We start from the raw sequence: 27,756 nt of genomic DNA, 5'->3' as shown, positions 1-27,756 counted from the left end.
AGCAAAAGCTAATTGTACGTTTAAAAAAAAAAAGATTACACACATTGTCCCGCTTCTTTCCTTAGACTTTTTGTTTTATTATAGTGCAGAAGTACAGACCTACTTAAGTGCCAGTTGAAGACAAGCGTCATGGATTTCTAATTTAATATGAACAGGTTGTGTTAACGCGAACAGCAAAATAAAAACACAAAATAATCGAATGGAAAAAAAAATTAATCAAAATTTGTAAAGAAAAGTAATCGAATAAGTAGAAGACATTCTCTTTTTGTGACCTATAAACCAAAATGCTTTATTCAGCGGTCTCTCAAGTAATGCCTACATCCAGCTTTGTTAAAAAGAATGGTATGTGAGTTTATTTTTACAGGAATTACAGGACAAACAAAATGGTGCCATTTTAAGTCCAGTGAACTGTTCAAGTTTTTAGACGACTGCTTAAACATTTTATTTCTGGAATAAATTTAAGGCTTTGTAAAGGCTCATTTCAGAAAGGACCAGAAATTACATTATTTAAAGAGCAGCTGTCCTTAATTCTAAAAATAGCTTCTGTTATATATATTTATATAAATACAAACAGGTAAAATATAGAGACTTTCTTCCCATCGAAATCTGTTTTAAGTGCAGTATCTTTGCTGCTTGCTTTGGCTTCATAGAACAAGTTAATCCATCGTACAAACTTTTCCCTTTAATTGAAAAATATTACAATGGTTAAGGCAACTGAAGACCTCATTGGGAGTGTTTCATAGGAAAGAATCATCAGAAGGTGGGGCATAAGAGAAGCCTACAAAGGCGTCATCAGCCTCCATAACACTGGCGTTGACAATGGAATGTTCTTGAGCCCAGCAGACAGAATTGGGGACCATCTCCTCGGTGAACTCAGGATCGAAGTTTGAGAAATCACAGCCAGAGCTCTGTGAAAACATGAGGGAAGGGAATAAAGCTATAGGTCATGATTGGATTCTTAAATTAAAAAAAAAAATAAAATGCACATTTGTCTATTCGTGTTTGTAAGTTTGATGACATAAACTCATTAAAACGCATCTCTGCAGTGTGCTTTAGAAAGGCAAAAACAAAAAGGGCAAAAATATGTCCTCTAACAGAAGCTGCCATTAGAAAATCACACATTAGCTAATAAGTGGAAGCTGTTCATATAGATCATCATCTGTAATGTTGAACTGGTGGGACAGAAAGATGACCATTTTAATTGTAATGAATTGCATAATACATTACAGTTGTAACCTATCAACTGGTTACAATAGCATATGTTTCTAAGGAAATGGTTTCCATAACCTTTTATCACTTTTACACTGCTTTTTGGCTTTTTTCAGTGGAGCTATAAGAAAGGCAAGAATCTTAACTTTCATCAGTCACAAAGGATCAGCAAAGTACTATGAATTAAAACCTTAAAAGCCCTTTAACAATTGTTATTATTAAGGTATAGTATAAATAGAATTCGAATTCAACACAAGAACATAATTCCCTCTAAATAGATGTAGTCCTAAGAAGTAATGTGAATTAAGTCTTCAACATCAGGTGGAGTTTTGATGAAAAAGTAAGTAAGAAGTTGGATCTAATGACTGAACAGGACAGTAAATATTTACCACATTGGGTTTGAAGGGTGGGGGGATCTTCTTCTGTTCTAGATCATCCCAGTTGATGGAAGAAAAGAAGCTGTGTGCTCTGATCTCATTCTGAAATAAAAGACAAATCAACATAGAATTCAAAACGTAGTTCATTTCTGATGTTTTAGCAGGAATTACATGGTGTCATTAGATGAGCCACCAGAGGGAGCTCAAAAGTAAGAAAACAAAAAAAATCTTCAGTACCTAGAAGGTGCATTCAATGAGGAGACTTACAAAGTCATCGCTGGAGCCCAGTCTGTGTGTGCCGTCTTTCTCCAGCAGGCCTTGGAGCAGAGACCAGGCTGTGCTGGAAGCACCTGGACGCATCGCCAGCGGTTTGTGGAGAATGTTGTCATACATCTCATGCGTGTCCCTGCTATAGAATGGCGGCTAGGACGTGGAATTAGTAGAGAAAGCATGCAGGTGGATGAGCAAGATTTAGCGCCAAGATTTAGCAACATATTTCCCGTTTGAGTCATTTAAGGGAAAGTGAATAAAACTCACCAAGCCAAAGAGCATTTCATACAGCACTGATCCCAGACACCACCAGTCCACTGTATTATCATATGGCTGCTTCCTGAGGACCTCTGGAGCTAAGTACTGTTCACAAGAAGCAGACAAACAGAATAAATAACACAAAGTTCACTTCTTCTTCATAAACTGCATTTTTCACAGCAGGATAGCAAGTTAGAACATGCTTGTAAAATCTTTAACAAAACCATTTCTGCAAAGCTTTCAGTGATTGCTATGTTCTGACACCAAATACAGGACTTGTTTGGACAACTCTCGCAGACACAGAAGTACCCATACCTCAGGAGTTCCACAAAATGTAGAGGTGGTATCTGTCTGGGAAATGCCTTCCTTGCACAACCCAAAGTCCGTCAGCACGATGTGCCCCTTTTAAAGAGAGGACATAGATGTTTTTAGATAACATGTGCCACACAAGCAGCTCATTATCCTCAGGCACTGAGGCTTCTATTGTTGCCAGGAATGTTGGCTGCAACATAGCTCAGTCGGTCCCATTCACCGTTGCCTTACTTCTTCAACAAGACTAGGCAGGACAGTCATTACTAAGATGTAATCAAATCATGCGCATTCTGTGCAGCTGGAAATGGAAATAGCACTAGTGGTACAGATCTGACCGGAAGACAAGGAAACGTGCTGCGCAGCATGCTGTATGTTATGGTGTGCTCAAATAGACCTTTAGCCAGTGATGTGAACGTCATCCAAATACAAGAAGAAGAAGAAGAAAAAACAAAACAATATCATCTTGTTCACAAAATGTCTAACAGATGAAAGCTGGAGCTGTGCCACTTTGGTATATTTAGGGTTAAACTGAAAAATAGGAACACACTTCAACACTCACCTCGTGGTCAAGAAGGATATTTTCTGGCTTCAAGTCTCTGTAAAAAAAAAAAAGAAAAAAAAAGTGAATCGTTTGAAATCGGTAACCAAAACCCAATTTCATGTAATTGAAGCGTGCATGCATCACATGCACTAAGTAAAAATAGCTTCGATTTGATGCTTTCAAGATAGATGGTATCAATGTGTAATATTCATTTTTCCATTTTTAGAACAGTGGCGTGTTCGGGATCCGGTTATCTGACGAGACACATCCATCAAATAGCATTTTATTACCCTCAGTCCCAGTTTAATCAACCACCAGCACACCTGTAAACAATGTAGAGAGAATGCAGGTATCCCAGTGCACTCGCCATTTCTGCGATGTAGAACTTTGCTCTGGGCTCCGGAAAGGTCCGTTCTTTTTGAAGATGGAAGAAAAGCTGAAATGAAAATGTCCCGGCGAGTTTAAAAAAAAACAAAAAAAAAAACAATCTGTAGCCACATAAAGTAGTATCAATAATGATAATCTAAGAGATTAAATTATGAATACACCAACCAAAAGATGTCAACGGTAATCTGATTACATTTTCGTCTGTAGTCATTTTGCTCAGGATGTAAATAGGCAGATTTACTGGGAAACAGATTGTAGTTAGTCATTCTAACACAGTCACACATGGCAGCTTTAAAAAGTCTAATCGGCATTTGATCCACAGAGGAAGTCACACTCAAGAGCCAATCTTCACTCTGAGTAATGCCATAACCTCGAATAAAGATTCTCACACGTGCAGCTGTCTTTGACAGCAAAAGATCAACTCTGAGATTATTTTTATTCAAAAGTAATTCTAAAGTGCGATGCTTCGTTAGGCAGCTGAGAGGCACGAGTCATTTCTGCGTGATACCGAAACTTAAACAACTCACTTCTCCTCCATTGATGAAATCCAGGACAAAGTATAACTTGTCTGTGGTCTGGAAGGAATAATGGAGTCCGACCAGAAAAGGGTGTTTCACATTCTTCAGCAGCACGTTGCGCTCTGCCATGATGTGTTTTTGCTGATTGGAGGAATAATTTAGAGGGAGCATTATCATACACATCTGCTTTCCAAAATATGGATTATGGTCATAGCAAATTTACCTCTTTTCTGTTGAGAATGACCTTTTTCTGTAAGACTTTAACTGCATAATACTTTCCGTCATGTTTTCGTTTCGCAAGGAAAACCTGTATCGCAGGGAAAGCAAAGCATGTGAAACATTGCATCAACACCGTTACCACAGTAATTCCCGATTTGGTTCTCACTTCCTACATGGAAAGGCCAACGCATGCAGAACTAAAACTTGTTGTTTCCTCCCCAACAGAAAACAACACAGACGCATTTCAAAATGTTTCTAAACATAGCCCACGCGGCTCTAAGAAAACTACATTACCCATAGAATCAGTAAATACATGTTAAACTGCTTTCTTTGTCATGAAACGATTATAGAGATGCTTGGGATGAAGAAAAAGCAAGTGTACTTTCTGGTGTTGCGCTGCGTTTACATACCTTCCCAAAACTCCCTTTTCCTATAACTTTTAAGAAGTCAAAGTCTGTAGGCTTGGCTCTGTAATAAAAAGAAGATATTTTCATTTGAACCAATGCGACTACTTCATAAACTGTTAATAAAATGTTAATGTCTACTTAATACTACAATGCTTTAAGCAGTGAACATACTGTGGATTTCCAGAGGGTCCCAAGTTAATGTTTCTGGAGGTAGAGCTGTTCTGTTTAACAGCAGAGAAACATTATCCAGATGAGTAACAGAAAACATAACTAAAGGCCAAAGTAAACAGTTATTTGCTACATTATGAATTATTTCTAACATATGGATGCATCATTAACATGCATACTTAGATTGTCTGACTTGGATGTGACAAAAACTGTTCACCATATCCACTGACAAAGTGCAAAGTTACAAAATCATGTAAAAAGGAAACATCGAGCAGAACTTTTGCATAATACTGGACACCAGCTACTCACTTTGTCATCTTCATCCTCAGAGGCATCTGAAAAGTGTTGCATTTTGTCCATCACAAGGAAAGTTCTCACATCTGGACTACAAAAGTTTAAAGGAGAAGAAGCAAGGAACAAGAAGAAAACATGTTTCATTTTGATTCACGTTTCAAAAAGAAAAACACAAAAAAAAAAAAGACCAAACTTATGCAAGATAAAATAATGGCAGTGAGAACAAAAACACAACTTACTGGTTGGAAAGCTGAGGATGAGAGACAATTCGCTTAATGAACTCATGCAACCCTGCTCTTCTTTGCTTGATGAACTCTATTGAAAAGATGCAAATGTGAGTAAAGATTAAGCAAGCAGCGCGGATCAGTATGGATTAACATCAAGGCTTCCTTCTTTGTGGGCATGGCGCCGTGTGATAGGATGCAGCAAACACTTACCTGGGTCAAAATTGTCCCCAAATATCCTCTTTGCTGGAATTTTCAAGTTCATAGATGGAAACTGCTTTCTTAACTGTAATAAAAGACAAGATAGAGGTTCAAGTCTGTAATTACAATAAACAACAACATGATTATCAGCACACACACAGAATTATGGCTGCCCTACATGTATGTAAAACTAAAAAGGTGTTGTTTCCCCACTCACTGTGTTGTAGAGCTTATCAAACTCTGCATATCGCCTGAACACAAACCATTCCTGCTGTCCAACAGAGACCATGACTTTGTAAACCTGAAAAAAAGGCAACGAGAGGTTGAGATCAAAATGTAATTCCATTGTCAGAGCAGTAAAAGTTATACACGTTAAAGCACAGCAGAAAGGATGTACGCACGGTGTAACGCTTCTTCTTGTCCCGCTGCTCGTTGTGGCAGGGTATGCTAACATTCGGGAACCTGGATTGCTCCTCCATCTTAGGGTCAGTTGGCATTCAAAGGTGCAAAATAAGAACGTAATAAGTCCTCCAGGATAAGGCTTCAAGTACACAACTGGCCAAACTCCATGCTGATTCACTGCAGCATAAGAAAAAGAGAGCAGAGACCACTCAGTTATTGAGGAAGTGAAACTGACGTTCTTCAGATCTCACCACATTTCAGCCTTGTTGTGCTTCACGTTGCAATCCGATATGCTCCATACACCTTTTAAACAAACAGGCCGGTGGAGGGCTATATATAAATATCTGTACAGCTAAATGAAAGAATATACTGGAAGTGTAACACTAGGTGTGTACCAATTCCTAAAAGGAAATTATGTTGCTTCAGTATGAATTATTTCAATAGACGGGTAAAGAAAATTAATATAATAAAAAGTCTTCAGAGATCACCAAGAATAGATGTGGGTGCTGCTTTTGTTGCTTGGCAACAACAACAAACTGATGATTTCATTCACAGCATGGACACAGGTGAACTCTCACGATTGACAATACAAACAGCCGGGGAACAGAGATGTTCCTTTTTAGTGGAATGTCCAGGGTTACATAATCTGTTGTTAGCAAGCACTGCAACACATTTTCCTTTACTGTGTAGCTATGTCTCAGTGAAACAAATAATACTACCTTTCCCATATTCCCACTTTTTCATCATCAGGGCTCCATACTTTCCCCCCAGTGAGTTCACATTTCTCATGAGGATCAGGGGGTGAAGTGGTTTGAACTTAATCTTCTTTACTTTCAATTTTGTCTTTGCTCTGCATCCCAGACATCTCTTCTTCAGTTCAACTAGAATTGGGTTTTGGTACGTTTACAAATCGTAACTGTTAAATGGTATAGGGACAGTGTTTATCCTTTTGTATTTGTATTTATCAGTAACATTGTTTGTTCTTTTTACAATATTTCTTTGGTGCGAGCAGTACTGCAGCCTAATGTACTGATTTGTTCATTAGCAACGGTAAGCAACAGCTGCTACCTGCCTTTTTCTTTTTAATATCACTTAATCCAACTTTCTACTGTCTTTGAAGTTGTCCAAGCTTGAAGGGGTTGAAATTCTCAACTGAGAACATGTTGCTGTCATTTAACTACATCACAACTGCACTTTAGTAAGAGGGTTCTCAGTGTGTTTTAGGTCAACGTGTTGGTCGAAATTAGATGTTCTTTTGTTCTCAGGATTGAAATGAACAGTAAAAAAAAAAAAAAAAAAAAAAAAAAGTAATTCTGACAAAATGTCAACTCTCTTCAACACGATGAAAATGTTAAGTGTTCTAGCATTTAAAACCACTTCAGGATGAAACCTTGTCGTGAGAGTACACTGTTAGCAACAGATGGGTCAGTGAGCTGCAACGTGACAGCAGGCAGGCTCCCTCCTACAGGGCTACCAGTTAACTCGCTCCTTACCCTCAATATATGCATCCTCACGGTCACCAAATAAGCTCATTTAAGTCACTTCTTGTTGTCTACGTTTTGCTTTGCTGGTCACAGTGCTTTTCCATACAGCTTACATGAGCGATATGAGTCTGTATCCATGTACCCTCCTACGCATATGTACACTTGCGGTTGCCCTCACTCAGTCACACACTAGCTTTCACACCTGCAGAGTCTGTGACATTCTCGCCTGCTGCAGTCAGTAGGAGGGTATTTCTAAATACACTGTCTTTAAAGCTGGAGTCACACAAAAGGTTAGACATATATAAAACTCATTGCTGAGGGGTGGATAAACGCTTTCCCCTGACAACTGTATAGAGTCAAGTCCACTGACTGTGAGGAGGATGGACAATTACATCCAGTTCTAATGGAAATCATCTCCTGCATTTAACTGGGGGATCATTTTAAACTATCATGTGTACCTTAAATATCCAGCAGTGTGTTCTAACAAAACCGTGCACACCAAACCGTATCCTTCACTATGAGTTATGTAATGTCTGTTTAACAACAAAGGTCTTTGTCTGCTGCTCTGACTTGTCCATTGTTTGATGCTTGTGAGGTCAGCCTAGTTTTTTTTAATAGTTTTTATCTGAACAATCTCCCTGCTGTTTGCTCAGAACACATGGGAAACCTGCTCTGCGTCAACTTTCTCTGTCTGCATATTGATCCCGAATGCATCCTGAAAGGATATGCTATTCTGCTCACGCCGGGGTGAGGCAACGGTAAAAAGAGAAACCTTCTTTAAAATGCACGTGTGCAATCGGAGAGATCTTCGTGGACTTCACATCCACGGCCCTTTCTTTTCTTTTGTTACTACGTTTACACTTTGTTTGAGTTTCACTTTCAGCCCCATTCACAAAGGCAAAACACAAAGAAACCATCAAGCAACTGTTGAACATTTGGTTCAAACTAAGCTTGGAATATACACGTTTTCATTCCACTAAAGTCGTATGAAAAGCCCATAACATTCTCATGGAGTATAAGGTAACTATTTTTCATGTCTGCTTCTGGAGACCACAATGATTTGAGCAATTTTCTTTTAAAAAATACAGAAAATTTAATTCAGAGAAGCCCTGGAGCCACTGAACAGGGTCCTTTTTTAGTTTATACAACTGGGGCTGGTACACACTACAAATGGCTGGGCACTTCCCAGAGCGATCTCACATCTGCTCCTGTTTTCATGGTTAAATGCCTTTGAACATCACTGGGTAAGACTCGCGTTTTAACATTCCACAAATGCTTTTGTTGAAGAGGGAGATAACCTTCAACCATCTTGTGCAACTCACATATTGAGCCGACACTGCTGCTCCTACAGTCCGATGGAATGCTGCAGGGCACCGCACCCATAAACAGACCCTGTCAAGTTTGTTACTGTGATTGATAATGAGAATGAGTGTAAAAAAGGAAGCAGATAGCATTCACTGCATTCCCATAAGTGCAGTTTTGGCCCAGCATGCTCTGCACTGACACCACAAGATGAGCTAACTTGTGCTGACAGGCACAAATAGGCTGGGCGAAGATGTGGGATCAAAAATAGCTTTCTTCCTGTTTAGCTCTAACACACATCCTTGCCAGCGAATATCCTATGGGGATGCTGAATGGTTTTTCTGTGCGTGTGGCTACATGTCACACATGTCAAGGAGCTTAAGTGAGAAAACAAAGCAGAAGTGACACTAGAATCGGAAATCTGACATGAAAGCTCAGTGAGGCTTGTGTCTTCATCTAAACAGAGCAGTGAGCATGCATGCTGAAAAAGGTTTGGGGAGATAATCACCCATGAATCTGTTGTGAGCGTCTCCACGGCAGGAACAGGAGTGGAATCACATACACATCATAAATTTCAACCTTTAAATCAACCAATTCCTTTGTTTTTTAAAATCTATATTTATAAATAAAAATCTTTGGTATTCTAGTCTTACTTGTTTTGTTTATATCTAAAGAGAAAAAAACGAATGGCTATTAATACTGTTCTGATATGGTAGCATCTAATTAAAATGCAACAGACGGATCTCTGGTTGAGGAAGTGCAGCTGGGGAGGCTTGACGGGCATGAACTCAAGTCAACCCTGATACATGCAGCCACCCTCAGTCTTTCATCTAATCCTTACTCTAACCTTACACTTTCTAGACAACTAATTGACACAAAGGGGCCGCATATTAAATTCTTCTTAGAAACAAGTCTGAATCGGTTTGTGCGCCCATAAAATCAGCTTCAGAATATGAGTACACACAATGAAAGACGCTCCAGTGGAGCAGCCACTAATCACATCAGGCCAGTTCCTACTGACTGGATGTATTTGTTGTAAAAACACAAGAAACCCTGTATTAAAAAAAAGATCTCAATCATGGCAGGCCGATTGGAAAATAACCTTCCATGAAACAGATTTTACGAACACAATAATTTAGTTTTGATTTAGCATAGGTAACCATTTCTAATATTTGCTGGAGGTTTTCTAATGTCACTTTGACCCACTGATAACTATAAATAGGTGTACAACGTCTCTTCTTCATAAAACCCACGGTTGTGCACAGTTATGGAGTATTTACAGGCTGAATATGAAGGTGTTTTTCAAATGCAAGTTGCCAAATATTGCCTAGTGCGTTAAGGATTAATTAACGCTGGTTATCATTTCTGAACTAAAGCAGCAGTCATCAAAGACGTACAGTTCTTAATAGGGAGGCTATTAAACATATTTCTATCTTATATGTGCCCCCACGGCCACCTGCTTACATCAAGAAACCCGTTGCGAGCTTCCTCAAGTCATTGCAAATTGATCAACAGGGAATCTCTACATCACAGTTAAATAAAAACAGTACCAGTGGAGAGCCAGTTTATTATGAGAAGCATCAATCATCTAACTGCATATTTCAATTTTATGTAACAGCATCAGAACAGTGAGGAAAACTTCCCTGTCACTGGGCATCCCACGCAGCTAAATGAGCTTCCGTGCAGGGGCTTCATTGTGACATTTTGTTTAGTTTGACACATGATACCCACAGTCAGAAGACAATTATGTGTATAACATTTTTGATTATCCTCGAACACGTCAAAAGGCCTCAGCTACTTCCGCTTTTCTGTGGCAGAACCGTTTGGCTAGCTAAGAATGGCTTTCACCTGAAGCTGCGTGGGTACTATGAAAGATACAACTTTTAAATCTAAACACGCATCACGTGTATTACAGGAAAAGACTCAGCTTCTCCAGGCGAGAGCAGGGGAGGAAAAAAAATTAGCCAGAGGAGGGAGGAGCTGGCCACACACACGCACACACACACTTTGATGACAAGCACGAAACTCGAGGTTTAACAAGCTCTAACAAGCCACCATGTGCATAATAAATAATAAATAAATCAACATGTGTTCAGAATAACACGTACGTTTCACATCATTGTGAGAGCTAAGCAGCAAATAAGCTAACTTAACGGTTATTTTTTTGAGTCAACAGCAATTTTAGGTCGGGTAAAACATTCTTCTACGTTATCTTCACATGGTAAAAGTTGCCGTTATGTAATAGCTTGAAGTTCTCGCTCTAACATTAATAAAAAATAACGTTATGTTAGTGAGCATTACACTAAAACCTGTTTCTCCGAAACAGCTAGCCAGCGGCACGTTAGCAAAATCAGAACAAGGTGCCTGTTGAACGTGAACATCACGTACCTTACAGTATTTTGATGGTAGTGTCCATCTACCTTCGCTGTTCCAGGAGGAATGTTTTCGCTCGGCAGCATTTAAATTACCAACACAGCCGGCATTTACGCGTTTGACTTGAGAAACTAAAAGTTTGTTTTGTCGCCGCTCATGAGAGTCTAACAAATGTGAGAAGCAGGAAACATCAGTCTTTCCTGGACGTAGAAAGTTCCAATGAAATTTGTCACGGGACCACACAGCGACGAACGCTGCAAAACGAAACAAAATGCACAAATGTACTTCCGCTGTGGACTTTCAAAATAAAAGAACACAAACCGAGTTTCATTTCACACAGGGTGATTTTTTAAAACAACGTGAACATGATTCAACTGAGTTTCATAACAACATTAAAGATCCCTTAAAGCTATAGCTAATCCCAGGATTATTCATACAAAAGCTAAATATTGATTTATAGCGATGTTTTTTTGTGACGTATGGGTTCCTCTTGGATGGAAATTAACCGAACAAGTGACAAAAGATGTTAGGCATTGTGTTAGAAAGATGACAGTCAATTTGATCAATTTTCTGTCTTTTCAAGCATTAATGCAGACTTAAATCCTTTAAAAAAAAAATTTTTTCATCTCTCACTCCACTTCTGATGTGTAGGTCTTTTGGGACCGGAAGGCCTCTTTGCTATTACTCTGATCTTTATTTCACTCCACAAATTCTTCTTGGGATTGCTGTATATACTATGACTGGGCCCTCGCTTCAAAATGTTGACTTGTTTGTTACCCATTTGCCAAAGACTTTGGCTTCTGATGATTGTTTTGTTTAAAGTTCCAGTGTACTTCAAAGGCAAGATCCACCATCCTTAAGCAACACACACCATGAGATCTAATATAATTACCCTGGGTCCCCTTCAAATGACTGGACACCAAGATCAAGTGAAACTGCACATCCTGTTTAAATGTCATGATTTGAAGCAATATTGTCATTTAGTGGTGTAAAGATTTGGTCCTCACAGACAGATTTGATGTTAATCAAATGACCAAAACTTTAGATGCCATATGCCATCAGGGCTTCTTTGGTTTTTAGGCTCAATTAGAGCTTGAGGTCTGAAAACATTAAGCTGTTGGAAGTCTGGAGTACTGGGCATTTGTTCATTCTGTAATCAAACCTTAACAAAGACTAATTTTCTTGCTTTGCACAATATTGTTTAATTATTAAAAGTTTACATGTACAAGCAAATTAAAGTCAAGCAGTTTAAAATGGGTTTCCTTTCCGTTGCATGCCTATTTGATGTGACAACATCTTGGTAATGCGCTTAGAAATAATTGGTGCTTTTATTTTTCTTGGGATATTAAGTCATTTCCGATCTTGTAGTAGCTTGCTTAGCACTTTTACACACTGAAATGACAACATTGAAAAGTCAAAGGGTAAAACAGTGTCACCTACTGGTAAAAAGCTAATATCCATGTTTTTCATTGAGAACCGTCGGGGAAAAAATAAACAAATCAATAACTATAAATGATACTGTCGAAATGTGTAATCCTGCATTAATTATCATTATCAATAAAATACTTGTTGAAAAAAGGATTCATGATTGTGACTAAATAAGAATAATGAATACAAATTAGGATCTGACCATTAAGCGCTTACACGTAGTACATTTATTCTTTTAAGTCAAAGACGTCATCAAAATCCAAACAGACACAGTCTCACCTCAAACTCCACCACCAAATTAGCCGTTACAAACGTGTTTGTTACATTTTTATCATGCTTCTTATAGAAAAGTTAAGATGGAGACCCCCCACCTCCATTTAATTTCTGTGGAAACCAACATCCATTATGCAGGTCATTTCGAGTTTTGTCCACAAGATGGCAGCGAAACACAGTTGCAAAGCAACCTGTAGGACTAAGCTGAAGGAATTCTTTATTATATTTATCTTATTCTATTTGTTTGTTTAATTTTATGTAAAGGTCCAGCATTTGTGTTCCTAAATAAATTGCAAATATGATGCAGAAGTTTATGTATATTTCTAGACACCACAATAATGTGTCAAATTATCCAGACAAATACATAGACCCTATGAAGTCATATTAAAGTTACACACTCACACAGTGCACTCTAATGTAGACTTGTTATGTCTTGTAAAGGAAATATTCCATTAAAAATCATGTCTTAAAGAGTTATGTATGTAAATGTAACACAAACTTATTGGAGATGATGCAGCCTAGTAGTAACTCCTTTGAGCTTATGAAAACATGGCATTGCTTGGAACCCCCTGAAAAGCCCCCTTAAGGGCCCCGAAAATCCCCACACCCCACTTTGAACCACCACGGTCTTTATGAAAAGCTCCTTTCTGCTGCAGAAGGTGACAGTACAGTTGTCTAATTCAACACCCGCCTCCTTAAAATTATCAGCCAATGAAAGAAAGGCTTGCGACAATTCAACCAATCAGTCATGAACCTTTCCTCAGTTCTGACCTATCAGTTTCGAGTACTGGCTCCTTTTTACACAGCCCCCTTTCTGGCCAATCAGAGGCAAGGCCGCCTGCGCAGTGGGCTGGGCGCGAGAATCGGCGGGATGGACAAAAATCATAACGCTATACAGAAGTACAGAGGGCAAACATTATGATAGAAATGGCACTGGCTGCAATTAACTGAAGAAGCACACTAACAGTTCTATCTTATGACTGACTTCATATCCTGCAACACTGCGTTTTAGGAGACACGTATCAGAAGAGGACACGGTGACGCATTTATTTTGAAAGATGTTATCGGCAGTGAGAGGGGCTTTTGCCCAGAGAGTGTAATGTTATTGGTGTTCGCTAAGTTAAGTTAGCTCTCTGGCTATCCGAACACTATCGCATCTCAGAAGAAACCGGCAGTGACTAACAACGATTTCTATGGATAGACATCTATTAATGTGCAATTTTAGAGAGCTGACAAACACAGGTTCGTCTTTGAAAAGGTTCAACCGTCCTACCGGCTGTTATGGACAACGTGAAATCGCGCAGGTAGGTGCCAGCAATGACAACGACAGAGTAATGTGTCAGTACGCGGCTCACTTGCCATCTGTTTGTTTTACTGGTACTCAAACGCGTTCATAAAATGACGCGAAATAGATTTTGTATAGGTGTCTTGCAGGGGGGTGTTAACTTGATGTGTTTTCATGCCGTGCGTTGGATGTGCACCTGCAGTTATTCTGCAGCGAGGTCAATTTAGGAGATTTACCAAAGGTAGCCGAAGAAAAGCTCATACAGAAGTTATGTGATTACGGAGTATCTTGAAAATAAGGATGAGTAGTGTAATATTTGAGGTTAAAATGCATATACCATGGACAGAACGACGGGTGTTTGGAACCCTGGCTTCAGTATCGCTGTCGTTTTAGTCTTATTTAGTTTTATCTTTGCATGGTAGGTCATGGTCAAACCCCAGATCTGCAACAGAAAATCTGAAAGCGCACAACCTGACCATGACAGGTTGGATTGGGCTTCAAAAACAGCGCATTTTTTCCCTGCTTAAATGATTTGCTAGAGTTGTTTCTTTGAAAAACAAGTATCTGAAAAAAATGAAGACAAAAAGCTACACAAGGAAAAACGTGTGCTGTAATTATATATTGATAAATTACATTTTTCACCACCTGATTTTTTTTTCTTCTCTGAATCCTGTGTTACTGCAAAAAAGAAAAGTACTTAGAAGTCTTAAGTCTTCGCCCCCCCCCCCAAGTCCCGAGTACCACTGTAGATATAGATCATGTGTATTCAGAAACGGCTATTTTTATAATGTATATAAATATGTGTGTGTGTTTGTGTGTGGACATGCTGTGTAGATAGATTTGTCCACATGTACAACTTTAAACCCCAGGCAACATTAATATGTAATTTCAAGCTGTTTATAGCGTCTTATAACAACTTGAACAAGCACATTATGTGTGATCTCCATCACAACCCTCCTTGTGAGCTTTTTGTCCCGGTTTTGCTTTTGTCCTGTTGAATCTACATCTTGAGTCTAACAATTTCACCCTAACTTCTTATGATTGACATATTCACTTTGCACTGACTGTGAATTCTCAGTATGGTGGGGTCTGATTTTTGCGTCTTAACATTTCCGAGGTTAATAGGTGAATGATTACCACGCTGAGCTAAATTAACGGGGCTTGTGTAAGTAAGTGTGGCTCCTGTTTGACTTTTTGAACAACTGGACCGTTAGGGCTTTGCAATTCCCCTGACCACACCCCAGCCCACGACACACTCACCCTCATACACCTCTGCAAGAGAAAGAGTCTGTTGATGTAGGATCCCCCCTTTCCTCCAGTCACCTTACACCCCCTCCTTCCTGCTCAGCCATAGGTCCACACTCGGGCACATTTCTCTTTGCTCTGAACGAGTGACTCAAACCACATTTGAGTTCAGTTGCCAGATCCAGGTTTCCACACTGAGGAACACCTTTCATCCACATACTGATACAAGAGGAAAGCCATTACTTTGCATGCATGTGTGTAGTTGTAAAGGTCTGCGATGCGTACCAGCTCTTAGGAGCAGCTTGGGAGTGCAGTTCGTCCTCTCTTTATTAAAGTCTCTGCTGCCACAAAGACGGTGCACGGTGATTCCTGCCAAATTCAACGGTATCAGGGATTTTTATATTGGGTTTCTCTAGGTTCCATGTGGTTACTTTAATTATGGTAATTGATTTTACTTGTATATATACAATACTCCACCCTTCATCCTACCTATTTTTTTTTTGTTTTTTTCTTTGCCTATAAGCTTATTACTGAGCATTTCCTGCACTATGATTGTTTATTTCTAAGTGGGATGATGTTGACAGTCAGCGTTGCACTATTTTTTTAGGTCTCTCAGATTTTATAGCACTATTGACCAGAACAAAGATCCTTGAATCACTATTTCCTATTCGGATGTGCGAAAGCATCTTGTAATTGCCGTCAACGTTTCAGTCTTTCCTTTATGGTCTCGTCCTACTTCTTTTTGGCGTAACATCGGCAGAGACAGTCCGCAGCACCCAGTGAGTTGACTGAATACATGCAGTATTTGCTGATGTTTCTCTAAGTCTTTTCACCCCTACAAGCTTGTCAGATAAAGCCGCTGGCAGCTAAAGCCGTTAGCAGGAATTACACTTCTTTCAGCAGCAGTTATAGCAAGGACTTAACATTCTTTCATCTTCCAGGGTGCTTATTTGACTTCTCGGATATCAATCTGATTTGCTTTCTTCCACCTCGTGTATTTATAGCACCGATGAGGATGAAGAGCTGCACTCCACAGATCCAGAAAGTAAAGAGAAGGTCAAAGATAAAAAGACCTTGTGCAAAATAAAGTGGTCACGAGACGAGGTAAGTTTTGTAGAGATGCACATGAGCTCTGGACTGAGAATTTGTAGGTCACTTGAGAGACTGAAACTGAGATGTTGTACCTAATGTAATTTCGACACGTTTCAATGTTTGTGATTCACATGACTTAAGGAATCCTATAATCTGCCTTATTTTAGTCAGTTGTGCAATTAAAAGGCAAAGTCTGAAAATGTTTTGCAAGGAAGCATCACATTCTGTCTGCCTCCTCTTTTCTTCAGGATGAAAAGCTGAAAAAGCTTGTTGAGCAGCATGGAACAGAATCCTGGAAATTGATCGCTAACTTTTTTCCAGTAAGTGTTGGCGTACCTCTTCATCAAAACCAGTTGCTTCTCCTACTAATGGAGTCTTATTCATGCCCTGTTGCTCAACCTCTTTCCTGCTGCGAGTAGCTGTAACTAGAAAGCGACACTTATTTAAAGCAATCAGAAGTAAATGTGGCTGGTGGTGTGGTGTGATGAGGTGTTGCACTTTGTGTGTCTCTATCACAGGGGAGGACAGATGGTCAGTGTCAGCACCGCTGGCAGAAGGTGCTGAATCCTGAGCTAGTGAAAGGACCCTGGACAAAAGAGGAGGATCAGAAGGTAAGAGGAGCTGGGGGTTTCTGTTCTGGACTGAAAGAGGGATGACTAAAGAGGAAGATGATACTGGGGAAAGAGCAAAGCTGTTGGGAGGGAAGAGGCCAGCATGCTCTGTTCGGAAAAAAAACACTACACAAACACACATGTCACAACATGCAATGTAGCTTTTTCACTCAGACTAAACACGGCCGTGCAAGCTTACTCCCCGCCGAAAAGTAGTTTTTTCTCCTTGGCTTTTTTATTTAAAGCAAGTGCTCCACTATGTCATTCCTAATAAAACGCAGACTTTCCAAGGCAGTGGTTAATGCACAGCCCTGTCTTTGACACAGTGAGACCAATATCGCTCTTAGCTCTTAGATGAGTATTGCATTCCTTAAATGAATCAGTATTGCTGGGCAATGTCAAGAATCGTGTCTCATTCACTCAGAACTTTGGCATCATTACAGATAAACAAAACTATCAATAGTAGCTGGGCTCGCCAAGAATGACATCATAACATTTTTCTGCCTTGACACAAACGGCCAAACAAGCTCTGTTGCTGCCTCACTCGAGGTTTTCTGAACACTGTTCTCCCTTTTCAGCTCGTGACATTCTTAAACAAGCTTGTAGTTTGAATGAATCGGTTCGAATCATAGAGAACAGAAGTGGAATATGCAGAAGCGCAAGGATTTGAATTTCCTGACGTTTTCAGTAAAAACATAAACACCTCAGCAGCTCTAAATACCCCCCAAACCGATGTCTGCGCAGGTGATCGACCTGGTCCACAAGTATGGCCCCAAGCGCTGGTCAGTTATCGCGAAGCACCTCCAGGGAAGGATTGGAAAGCAGTGCCGTGAACGGTGGCACAACCACCTGAACCCAGAGGTGAAGAAGTCCTCATGGACTCAGGAGGAGGATCGAATCATCTACGAAGCGCACAAGCGCCTCGGCAACCGCTGGGCAGAGATCTCTAAGCTTCTTCCCGGACGGTAATGTGACGTCACACGTAAACATCTGCTTTCAACCATCAATGTGCTTAAAATGATCATTCTGCATGCCCCCCCCCAACAGGACCGACAACTCCATCAAGAACCATTGGAATTCCACCATGAGGAGAAAGGTGGAGCACGAAGGTTACCTGCAAGACGGCTGCAAGAATTTCACTTCTGCTGCTAGTGTGAAGAGGCGTCACAACAAACCTTGTCCCCCAACTCCAACAGAGCCCCAGCACTGTGACCACAGTCCTCTGCCTGTGGCAGGACCCAACCAGGTCCACTTTTAGTCTGTGTTCTTCACCTTGTACTCTAAATCCTCTTATTTGTACGTCTTCATTGTTTACCTATGTGATGCTCTGTCCTGCAGATGGCTGGTTATGCGTATGGTCCTCACAGTGGACACATGATGGACAATCTCCCTGAAAATTCAAGCTTCATATCAGTGAGTATTTGTGTTCATATTCCTGTGCCTGCTGGTAGAAAAAACTTTCCACTTTCTTTTTTTTTCCTAAACTATCTGTATTTATTCGTGTGATTGCTAACAAATCAAGCAAATCAAATACTTGACTGTCCTGTTATTTTCACCTAACATTAAATCATATATGTGTAATATGTGTAAATTTGTTGTGTTTTTGTCTCCTTTTCCTAATTTTCTTATCTCTCCTCCTACCATTCCTTGTTTCCTCTCGACCTCTCCTCTCGGACGTTGTTTATTCCAGCCATCCTGCCTGGATGATCCTGACAGAGAGCAAAGAATTAAGGAGCTTGAGCTACTGCTAATGTCAGCAGAGAGTGAAGTCCAGCGACAAGTGCAGTGCAGAGGTTCATGTGTAAGAACACACTCTGAATGTGTGTTAGCATAACTAGTCAGCATAGGCTGTGTGAGTTTGTAGCTTACATACACTGTAAAAAGGCTCATTTCATTCTAAATTATATAGATTTTCTGAGCATAAAGAAATCAAAGAAAAATGACAGATGAGTACAATTATGACTTTTCTTGTCTGTTGCTTCATCTGATTTGAATAAAGATAATTAAATCCAGTCTCTTTGATGGAAAAGATGGAAATTATGACTTTACACAATGAACTTTTTGCAGTGTATACACGTGAAAACAAGAATGGCACACAAAGATGCCTACCTGTAGCTTCATCTGCTGTATTGTTGCTATAGTAACTACTTTCCACATCTCGCTACTTACTCAGACTAGCCTGAAGCTGTGCGTAGTAGTCACCCCACTTCCTGCTGTTACTGCCGTTTCAGACATCAAGCTGCTCCCTTTTCCCCTCCAGTCTTCCTCAAACACACCCTCATTCATCAAGCAGCTTGGTCGAAACCCTGCTTTCTGCTTTCTGTTTCTTCTGTGATTCTGTCCCCACTGACATTCTTTTCTTACTCCATTCACCGCATTCATTTATTCCCCCATTCCTCAGTGACTTCCCATTGGACCATTTACAAACCAACCACAGATAATTAGATGATGATGCAAAGGAAAAATAATTTTGCTCCCATCGTCACAACACCGGACGCCATCTAACAGCAGCGTCCTCTCTGCTGTCCCTCAGAGCGTGGAGCCGTACCCAGCCTGGTCAGACAGCGTGTCCGATGACACGTTGACCACAAGTAGCAGCAGCCTGGAGGAGCGTGCTGAGATAGGACCTTGGAGCGGTCCGGGGATCCCGCCGGGAGCTCCAACACAGCTTCCTGTCTCTCCGAGCAAATTCCTGGCGGCAGAGGCCAACACCGTGCTCTCCAGCCTGCAGACCATCCCAGAGTTTGCCGAAACAATGGAGCTCATTGACTCAGTGAGTAACAAATGGAAGCAAACCAGTCTGAATTTCTTGATGACACATCATGAATGTATTAAAGATCTACTGTAGATGTCTTTTGCTCTGCAGGACCCCGCTGCTTGGAGCGATGTAGCCAGCTTTGATATGTCAGAGACGGCGTCGCCGCCCAGGCACAACCAGGCCGGCTACACCCCGCTGCTTCAAGAGAAGACGGCTTACAATCCAATGGGCTATGCGGTCAACACTCCCACTGCTATTTCAGGCCATGACAGGAACTGTGCTCCGTTTGGTTTGGGAGGTGTCGCCTCCCTGACACCCATCAACTCATCAAAACCCACCCAGACGTCTACTGGGAGGAAGAGGAGAGAGAGGGGAGAACCGTTGTGTGACAGGACTTGCTCATCCTTCTTGGAGAATATCTCCAACTCGCCCAAGAAAACGCCCACAAAGTCACAGCCATTCACTCCGTCGCGGGTAAATGAAACCTGCTTTTCTTTCGTTATACACCTTTAATTAGAACCTTTATCTCATAGTGCCACATGTCTGTCTGCCGTTCCAGTTCTGTAACATATCTGGGACAGAGCATCTGAATCTGGATGATCCTACCCTCACCTCAACTCCTGTGTGTGCTCAAAGGTGCCTCCTCAACACGCCCCTCCACAAAGAAACCACACCTAAGCACCAGAAAGAGAACGACGGGTAAATGAATAATCAGTTAGATTAAGCTGGAAATCTCATTGTGTAGAGAAATTTATTGGAATGACAATGTTAACTGTGTAGTTCCAGGACCCCAAAATTCCTAAAAAATATTACAATTCCAACCCCGAGGACACCAACTCCCTTCAAAAATGCTTTGGCTGCCCAGGAGAAAATGCACGGGCCTCTAAAGATGGAGGTAAAGTTGTCAATTTTATTTTATCGTTTTCTTCTGTGAACAGCTGACTTTAAAGCTAATCCTGCTGTGTTCTGCAGCCACAGCCTTTGGCCTTCCTAGAAGAGGACATTCGAGAAGTTCTGAAGCAGGAAACTGGGGCAGACATCTTCAACAAAGCAGATTTCCATCCAGAACACAGAGCATGGAAATATAATGTACGTATAACTCCAAAACCTGTTAGCTATTTTGTTATCTGTGGGAAAAAGTTTTTTTCTTTTTACACTCTTAAAATTAAATGGATACAAACCTGTGTGGATTTAACACTGACAACAAATCTTGGATTTCTACATTTAGATGGATGGGCCAGCTAGAAAAGTGCGTAAGTCTCTTGTGCTAGACCCTTGGATCAAAGACAACCTCGATGCCCAACTTTTCCAAGAGCAGCTCAACATTGCACAGGTAAGTTACCGTGACAACACCTCAAATCACAGCTTCCTATTCTGTACACAACAGCGCTGCACAACGGTTAAAACAGTACTCAGGGTTGGTTAGGCGTGAAATGTTTGATGTGTTTAAGCTGTTTTGTTTGATTGAAGTTATTTTTAAAAAATTTTAAAAAGTAAAATACTTCATACCCTCTAAAACAATACAGCGATCAAACATCAAAGTGTGTTCAGTCAGAGGTTCCTTCAGCTCTGGTGTAACAAAGAATGTTTCAGGAGGTCATTCCTGCCTGTCCCAGGCCTGAAGTGAGGAAAAGTGGAAAACTGTCCTGTGGTCTGAAAAATCAAACGGGGAAACTGTTTGACACTTCATTCTCAAATTTTAAAAGAAGAGGAACTATCTGGTCATGGTGATGCAGTTTTGCATTGGTGCACTGAGCTGGCTCACATCTGAAATCAGGGCTCGGAAGTTGTTTGACATAACATACTCTTGCAAATTGTGAGAGACGTCCACGTAATCCAAGTAGGTGTGCGGTTGTATAAAATTGTTGTATTCAGAATATTATAAGCTTTAGTGTGATTACTCTGGCTGATTTTAGCAGTATACATGTATACTGTAAATATCTATTTTAAAAAGTTCTTGCTTGCTTTTGAAATAGAAATACTCCTTCGTCATAAGTTACATCATTCATCTAATGTTACAGGTGTCGGAGGAGAGTCTACTTACAAGCTCCTTGCTGGTCACCCCAATCACTGAGCGAGACGAGGAAAGCCGTCCTGTGACTTGTGACAAAGAGGAGTCCTCGTTGGGAGTCCATATTCATCCTCACCACTTTACAGGCCCCCAAATGAAGAGGTTTAATTCCTCCCAGAAAGCACCAAAACCTGCCACTGCACAGGTGAGTTAAACAAAACAAACCTGCATGAAATGTGTGAAGCTTTTGAGTTCACTTATATTCCATGTGTCATGTATGAAATAAAACAGGATGCATGGAGAATCTGCCATCAAGTTCATGATTAAATGTAAATGGGAGCATACGGTATAAAGCACAGAGTCGATGAATGATGTTAGCTTTTGCAGACTTCTTAGCCGCTGATCACTTTCTCTGCAGGTGAGTGAGTGGGAAGCAGTGGTTTATGGGAAGACTGAGGACCAGCTGATCATGACAGAACAGGCCCGTCAGTACCTGAATCCCTACCCGTCATCTGGCGCTACCTCGAGGGCTCTTGTGCTTTAAAGCCCCCCCCCCCCAGCTACGCAAGAAGCACTACATCTGTCCAACAACTACAACCTCCACTGAGTCCTGTAAGAGACAATCCAGTGAATCTTTTGATACAGAAACAAAACTGCCAAGGACGTCTGCAAAGAAGCACGGCTGCTGGTATCGTTTTTAATGCATTTATAGGTCACTCACTCCAAGTTCTTCTCTATTTTGAACACACACAACTCGTTTTCAGGACCGGTCCCAAGAATCGGCCTGGACGCACAGTGGCTGTGCAAATGGTGTGTATCGCTTGCAGGGGGCTGCTTCTGACTGTTATAACATTAATATATTGTTTAAATGACATGAAACACACTAGTCACAGTAACTCATCCAGCTTCTTTTACTAAACTGCCCCATTGGCATGATCAGATAAAAAAAACACACACACATGTTGCATTTGTAGGATTTTATAAGACACCCATGAACTGTTTTTTTTTTGTTTGTTTGTTTGTTTGTTTTTTAAGAGATCTCGTCCAGTACAGAACATAATGTTTACCATTAGATATGAATTATAGAATCAACACGCAACTTTGTGGGGTTTTATTTCTAAGTGTTGCCAAGAAGCTTATCCAAGGTGATGTGAAGTTTTGAGGATGGAAATAAGACGCTGTCAGTATTGCACTACTGAGTTGAATTTTGTTGTTTTTTCCTTGCGAAAGGAGCAGTGTTTTTAAGGGCAAACTGGACGGGCACTCGTGATGGTATCTGTTTTACAACACGCCGTCTCCTTTCCAAGGCCACTGAGTCCGCGGAGACGTCAGTTGAATGTATTTCATTGCAATGTACGTGTGAAAGAACCTCAAACGTGGAAGGGTACATCAATGTTTATTTGTTTGTTTTATTTATTTTCTGACAGCTCGAAAGCTTAGATATTAATATAAATCGGACACCATGAATTTTTAAAATTTTCAAACTTTGGCCAGATGTGTCACGGCTGACACCGACACAAACATCAGCATTTGGTTGAGAAGGGTATAGTTTTTACATGAAGGTTGTAGGTTTTATTTATTTAATGTCTACTAATTTATTTATTTCTTTAAAAAGAAAACTTTTAAGAGAAATTATTGAAGAATTTTATTGTCTTTTCTCCTTCAAAGTCAGGATCGGTCAAACCAATTAGTTTCATTTCGCCACGTTAGAAGAACATGCACTGCCACTAATTTAATTCTAATTTCTCTTCCCGATCAGACAAATAATCATTTTGTAGTTGTATGTGTGATCTTGTAACATATAGATAGGATTTCTTTTTTTTTTTTTTTATTCTTTTTTTTTTTATTCATCTAATTCAAATGTATTCCTCGCTATTAGGTAGCAAGACTCCATCTCCGACCTCTAATCATAGACAAATTGCACTTTTTACTCATTTGAATTTAAACGTTTCTTTGTTCATTCTCATGATGTAGCTCTTGTGTGGGTGAGTGTGTTTAAGATGAGTGTTTCCCTTTTGTTTTGAGCGCTGACATGAAGACCGTGCTGCTTGATTTTTAACATATTATATTCTCTTGTTCTGCTGCAGAAGTGTGTATTTAAAGCACACTTCATAAAAACCTTGCAATAACAGACAGGTGGCTCTGGGTAAAAACACAAGAGCAGCCAGTATCTCCTTGTATCCTGCTGAAAATCCCTAGAACAAGACCCCGAATCATTACCTGCACACCCGTTTATTTGTCTCTCTGCATTGTAGCAAAATGCATACAGTACAATGTAAATACATGTGAATTTGGGTGCGACTGAAAAGGAAATATATTGCACTTCCATGTCTTCCATGTTAACAGCCTGATTTGTGACACTTTTTAACCATTCTGAAGCATTTTCTATAATCCGCACTACAGCTATAAACAGTCGTCTTGTATTATCTGCATTAGTTGATCCAGTATTAGTTACAATCTGGATTATCCTGCTTTAGGCCTTCGAGTGAGAATAAGAAGGGAATCTTGTCAGGGAGATCAAGAGGGAAAGATCAGAAGAATTTGGTACAGACAGTTGATTAACATCAGTAAAAGTCATTTCTATTTGAATCTGGTGGCTGAGGTCTGTCTAATCTGTACATATTTGTGTTGTATGTTCTGTTTGTTGGTTTGAGTTGGGTTTGTACATTCCATTTGTTAAGTCTGAGAAGATATGTTGAATGTTAACAACACTTGGCCATGTAACATCATAGGTTTTGAGGGAATTAAGTACATATACAGGATAGTAGCAGCTGTCATATACTGCTGTAGTTATGTATGAGCAATACACAAGATGCTGGACTTTGCTTTCATTTACAAAGTGATTCACAGGTGTAACCTTTGTGCTATTTTATGTACCAATTTTAGTTGAAGTCATAACCAAGGTACCATAGAAATCCTGCCAGCTGTCTTTGTAACCATGTACTTGATTTGGAAAAAATAAATGCGTCTATTGCATGACTTCTTTGGCGTTTTGACATTCCTGTGTTGTGTGCATTTTTCCACATCTTTCTTCCGCTGCCAAGTCCCCCAGTACAAATTTGTACATAGCGTTTCCCACATAATAAAGATTTCTGATGATCTTTAGTTTTTCTGACATGCTCACAGCAGGCATGGCAACATCCTGAGTTCTTGCCAAAAAGCCAATTTTCCTGAATGCCGTTTTCACTGGGAAAATAGACATTGGGATCCCCTATCTTTAATCTCATCGTGTTGCTTTTCCGACCGTGGAGTTGACAGTCAAGCAGGTGAGGGCTAGGTTTGACAGCTGATCGACGTATTTAACCTGATTCCCCTATCATACGTGAATGTATATGTTGGTCATGCTGTTAACTTGGCCTGGGGTCCGGGGACACGAGCCCCCTCCACCAGAACAAGAAGCCTCTCCACAGGGTCAGCTGCTGGCCCTAAAGGGGCCCACTCACCCATGACTTAATGCCCCCGGGCTCTTTTGTCCTTTAGGCTGTTGGTTTTAAAGGCCCATTCACTCAATTGCCCCCCCAAATGGAGGGAGGCAAAGAACGTGACGACCTGCCTTATGATGGAGCAGCAGCGCGCGTGCATGAAAACAATGTACGCATAAACACGCAGTCGCCAAGAGCACGCCATGTCCACTTAATCAATCTGTCCTCTCTTTGCTCTCATTCGTGGGTAAGAAGGCCTTTTGTTCTTGGGCGACCAAAACATATAGTTGAAAGATGTCAGGAACCTTTTGCCTCTTAATTGGTTATTGGCAGCAGGCCTTCAACCTTATGCTTCCTGTATAATTTTAGGGGAAGCATTTTTGACTCTGGGAATAAGCTTGTTTCATAGAAATATACAGTTTGTATTGTCTGATTTATGCAATATATCAACATTGCACTTTTCCCACTACACCTCTAATCTATCTACAAGGATTAGACAAAGTAAGGTGTGTGTGCCCATTTTTGTCATAACTTTGTACACTAAAGATATAAAACAGAGCCTTCAGGCATATGACAAAAAGCTCCACAGACTTCATTCTCCAAGCACACACTCCCACACGCACACTGTTTGGCTTTGTGTATGCTAGACAACAGATGGCAGCCCATTATAGGGCTGACGGAGCAGTCATCTGGCAGGCACCCCGTTGCCCCTCCTCCTTCCCCCTCTCATCTCCCCCACCCCCCAGAAAACACCCAACACAGCGCAGCAGGGATAGGAGTTTTTAGGCGGGAGAGTCCACAGCCCTAAAAAGTGTGTGTGTGCGTGCGTGGGTGTTAGAATTGGACCCTGGCCTTTCCATCTTAAATAGGTCACTGTTTCCACTGTTGCATGTCAGCCCCTGTGAGGCAGGTCAGGCTTAAAATTATTTGGATTTGCCATGTTTTGTAGCAACATCAATAGTGGATGACTGAAGTTGTAACTGCACCTCATGTGGGATTATCTGACTTAAATCACACTAGAAAAAAGAAAGCAGGAGAAATCTTTTACTTTCTAACACTTCTTGTTCATCCAGTTATTCTGTGACTCTCATCAAAGAAAGTAGAAATATTTCTACGTTTATATTCTGTCATTGTTTGTCACTGTAATCTTGGTCAATGGTCCAATTTCAAAGGTAAACACGCAGGGCTCCGAAAGGGAAAGTCACAAGTCTAATTTAAGTAACAGTAACGGAAAGGCTAGCTCAGATATTCTCCTCATGAATCAGTGTTCTCGGAGGAGCCGTCTCCCTTTGTAACAATTACACCCTTTCCTGTGCAAGACGTGCCTCCCAAACACAGGCCCCAGAGTGACTGCCTCCTACTGTCTTTATAACAAAGGATTATACAACAGTGAATATCAAACAGCGGAGGGAGGAGGGCTCCCCAATGGGTGTCAAGGCCAAGGTTAGGATTGGGTTTTGCTGTTTGCATCCACTAGAAGAAGGTAACACACAGCCCGCCCTATAGAGATGTAACCACAGGGGAATGCAGAGAGGCACCACCGAAGAAGACAAGCAACTTCTGAGAGCTGCTTTGGTGTTGCCGGGACAACTGACACAATCCCTGCTCCTTTTGGCGAGGCTTTGAGCAGGCCTCGATCATACTTCCTTTTTGTCCTCCAGGACTGTTATATAAGAGAGAGGCCCAAAGTGTTCAAAGAAACATTAAGAGCGGTTGATGTATAGAAGAGTATGCTGAGGCAAATAAAAAGATGTTAGCCTGAAAGGGTTCGCTGATTTTATCATCATCATAATGACTTGCATGTTATGCGGCTACATATGTACATTAGACAAATCACATGATAAAGAGACAGCATCAACGCTACAGAAAAAGACTCATAATCACATAATGAGGGGTAACCTGCTACCGCACTGGTTGCCACTAACTGGTAAGTGTTTCTATGTAACTTCTATACTGTATTTGTGTATTATCCAAAGCTTAAGGCTGGCATTTGATGGCATGCTGGAAAATTGGCCAGAAAAGAGCAACCTGTTACCACCTTCCTCATCAGTAATATCACAACATACGCTGTACATCAACGGCAAGGCAACCCAGCTGCCAACAGGGTTGTTTAATTTCAGTATTTTAACCTCTTGCTGGTGTAGTGTAGCCAAGTCAAGAACACCTGATGTGGCATTAGTACAGGGCCACATCTGGATAGTCAATATGTATATTTGAATGTTTCATAAGCTCATCTGCTCGCCAAGCTAATCCCCAACGCACATCCCACAAAGTGAACTCCGCTTAGCCTCCCAGTACAAAGAAAAGCGCTTGTTAGTCGCCCTCGAAGGCCCCATTGGTGGCTCCCTGGCATTCACTCTTTTTCCGGCACTTGGACAAGATCCTGTGAAGCAAACTTGGAGATCTGTGTGTCTGAGGGTGGGAGGGCACAGGCTGGGGCAGAGAGTTCTGGGGCCTCCGCACCAGGAAGGGGCCCTCGGGCTCAACCTGGCCTTGGTCCAGCCCCACCCCTCCTCCTCCTCCTCCTCTACTCCCCGTCCTGGGGGCCAGCAGAATGTGTACACTGGGGGACAAAGAGGAAATAACAAACACAAAGACCCTGTTTATTCCTTATGACCTAAATTCCACTGCTAGCAGACAAGACATGCTCGGTGTTTAGAGGGTGTGTGACGTGTGTTTATTTCA

General features: G+C 40.9%; 2 protein-coding genes across 6 annotated transcripts; one reads left to right on the top strand and one right to left on the bottom strand.

Annotated features, from left to right (window-relative positions):
- Window positions 1–53: 53 nt before the first annotated feature.
- sgk3 (serum/glucocorticoid regulated kinase family member 3) lies at window positions 54–11,190 on the bottom strand. Of its 4 annotated transcripts, none has more exons than XM_072378478.1 (17): window positions 10,962–11,187; window positions 5,787–5,964; window positions 5,603–5,686; window positions 5,398–5,470; window positions 5,200–5,275; window positions 4,976–5,051; window positions 4,670–4,719; window positions 4,502–4,559; window positions 4,096–4,179; window positions 3,882–4,013; window positions 3,291–3,403; window positions 2,986–3,022; window positions 2,430–2,516; window positions 2,124–2,219; window positions 1,854–2,009; window positions 1,599–1,688; window positions 54–908 (listed from the first exon to the last, which is right to left on the bottom strand). In XM_072378478.1, exons 2-17 carry the CDS (start codon window positions 5,880–5,882, stop codon window positions 738–740), a joined length of 1,479 nt encoding a protein of 492 aa, XP_072234579.1. In that variant the 5' UTR covers window positions 5,883–5,964; window positions 10,962–11,187; the 3' UTR covers window positions 54–737. The 4 variants fall into 4 exon arrangements, with proteins under 4 accessions (XP_072234579.1, XP_072234581.1, XP_072234580.1 ...); XM_072378480.1 differs by having other exon boundaries at window positions 10,967–11,187; XM_072378479.1 differs by lacking the exon at window positions 10,962–11,187 and adding an exon at window positions 8,594–8,697.
- A 2,347-nt stretch (window positions 11,191–13,537) lies between these two features.
- Window positions 13,538–22,688, top strand: mybl1 (v-myb avian myeloblastosis viral oncogene homolog-like 1). 2 transcript variants are annotated; one of them, XM_072378833.1, is made up of 16 exons: window positions 13,538–13,951; window positions 16,182–16,281; window positions 16,518–16,589; window positions 16,788–16,880; window positions 17,625–17,845; window positions 17,928–18,126; window positions 18,219–18,293; window positions 18,571–18,681; window positions 19,414–19,653; window positions 19,747–20,112; window positions 20,198–20,337; window positions 20,419–20,533; window positions 20,611–20,727; window positions 20,867–20,971; window positions 21,660–21,854; window positions 22,068–22,688. In XM_072378833.1, the coding sequence occupies exons 1-16, from the start codon at window positions 13,929–13,931 to the stop codon at window positions 22,191–22,193; spliced, it is 2,298 nt and encodes a 765-aa protein (XP_072234934.1). In that variant the 5' UTR covers window positions 13,538–13,928; the 3' UTR covers window positions 22,194–22,688. The 2 variants fall into 2 exon arrangements, with proteins under 2 accessions (XP_072234934.1, XP_072234933.1); XM_072378832.1 differs by having other exon boundaries at window positions 19,729–20,112.
- The last annotated feature ends 5,068 nt before the right edge of the window (window positions 22,689–27,756 follow it).

This window comes from Leuresthes tenuis, unplaced genomic scaffold (assembly GCF_036924035.1).
Source record: "Leuresthes tenuis unplaced genomic scaffold, fLeuTen1.0.hap1 SCAF_24, whole genome shotgun sequence".
Lineage (NCBI taxonomy): Eukaryota > Metazoa > Chordata > Actinopteri > Atheriniformes > Atherinopsidae > Leuresthes > Leuresthes tenuis.
Note: the sequence above shows the minus strand (reverse complement) of the source record. Positions and strands in the feature narration are given on the sequence as shown.

Bases quoted from the DNA above. Each gene is read 5' to 3' on its own strand.
- sgk3 (XM_072378478.1), bottom strand. From the start codon at position 5,882: ATGCCAACTGACCCTAAGATGGAGGAGCAATCCAGGTTCCCGAATGTT. The intron at 2,517-2,985 runs GTGAGTGTTGAA...TCTCTTTAAAAG, and splicing joins ATATCCTTCTTGACCACGAG to GGGCACATCGTGCTGACGGA. The intron at 1,689-1,853 runs GTAAGTCTCCTC...CTTTTATTTCAG, and splicing joins TGGGCTCCAGCGATGACTTT to AATGAGATCAGAGCACACAG.
- mybl1 (XM_072378832.1), top strand. From the start codon at position 13,929: ATGGACAACGTGAAATCGCGCAG. The intron at 17,846-17,927 runs GTAATGTGACGT...CCCCCCCAACAG, and splicing joins TCTAAGCTTCTTCCCGGACG to GACCGACAACTCCATCAAGA. The intron at 21,855-22,067 runs GTGAGTTAAACA...CTTTCTCTGCAG, and splicing joins CAAAACCTGCCACTGCACAG to GTGAGTGAGTGGGAAGCAGT.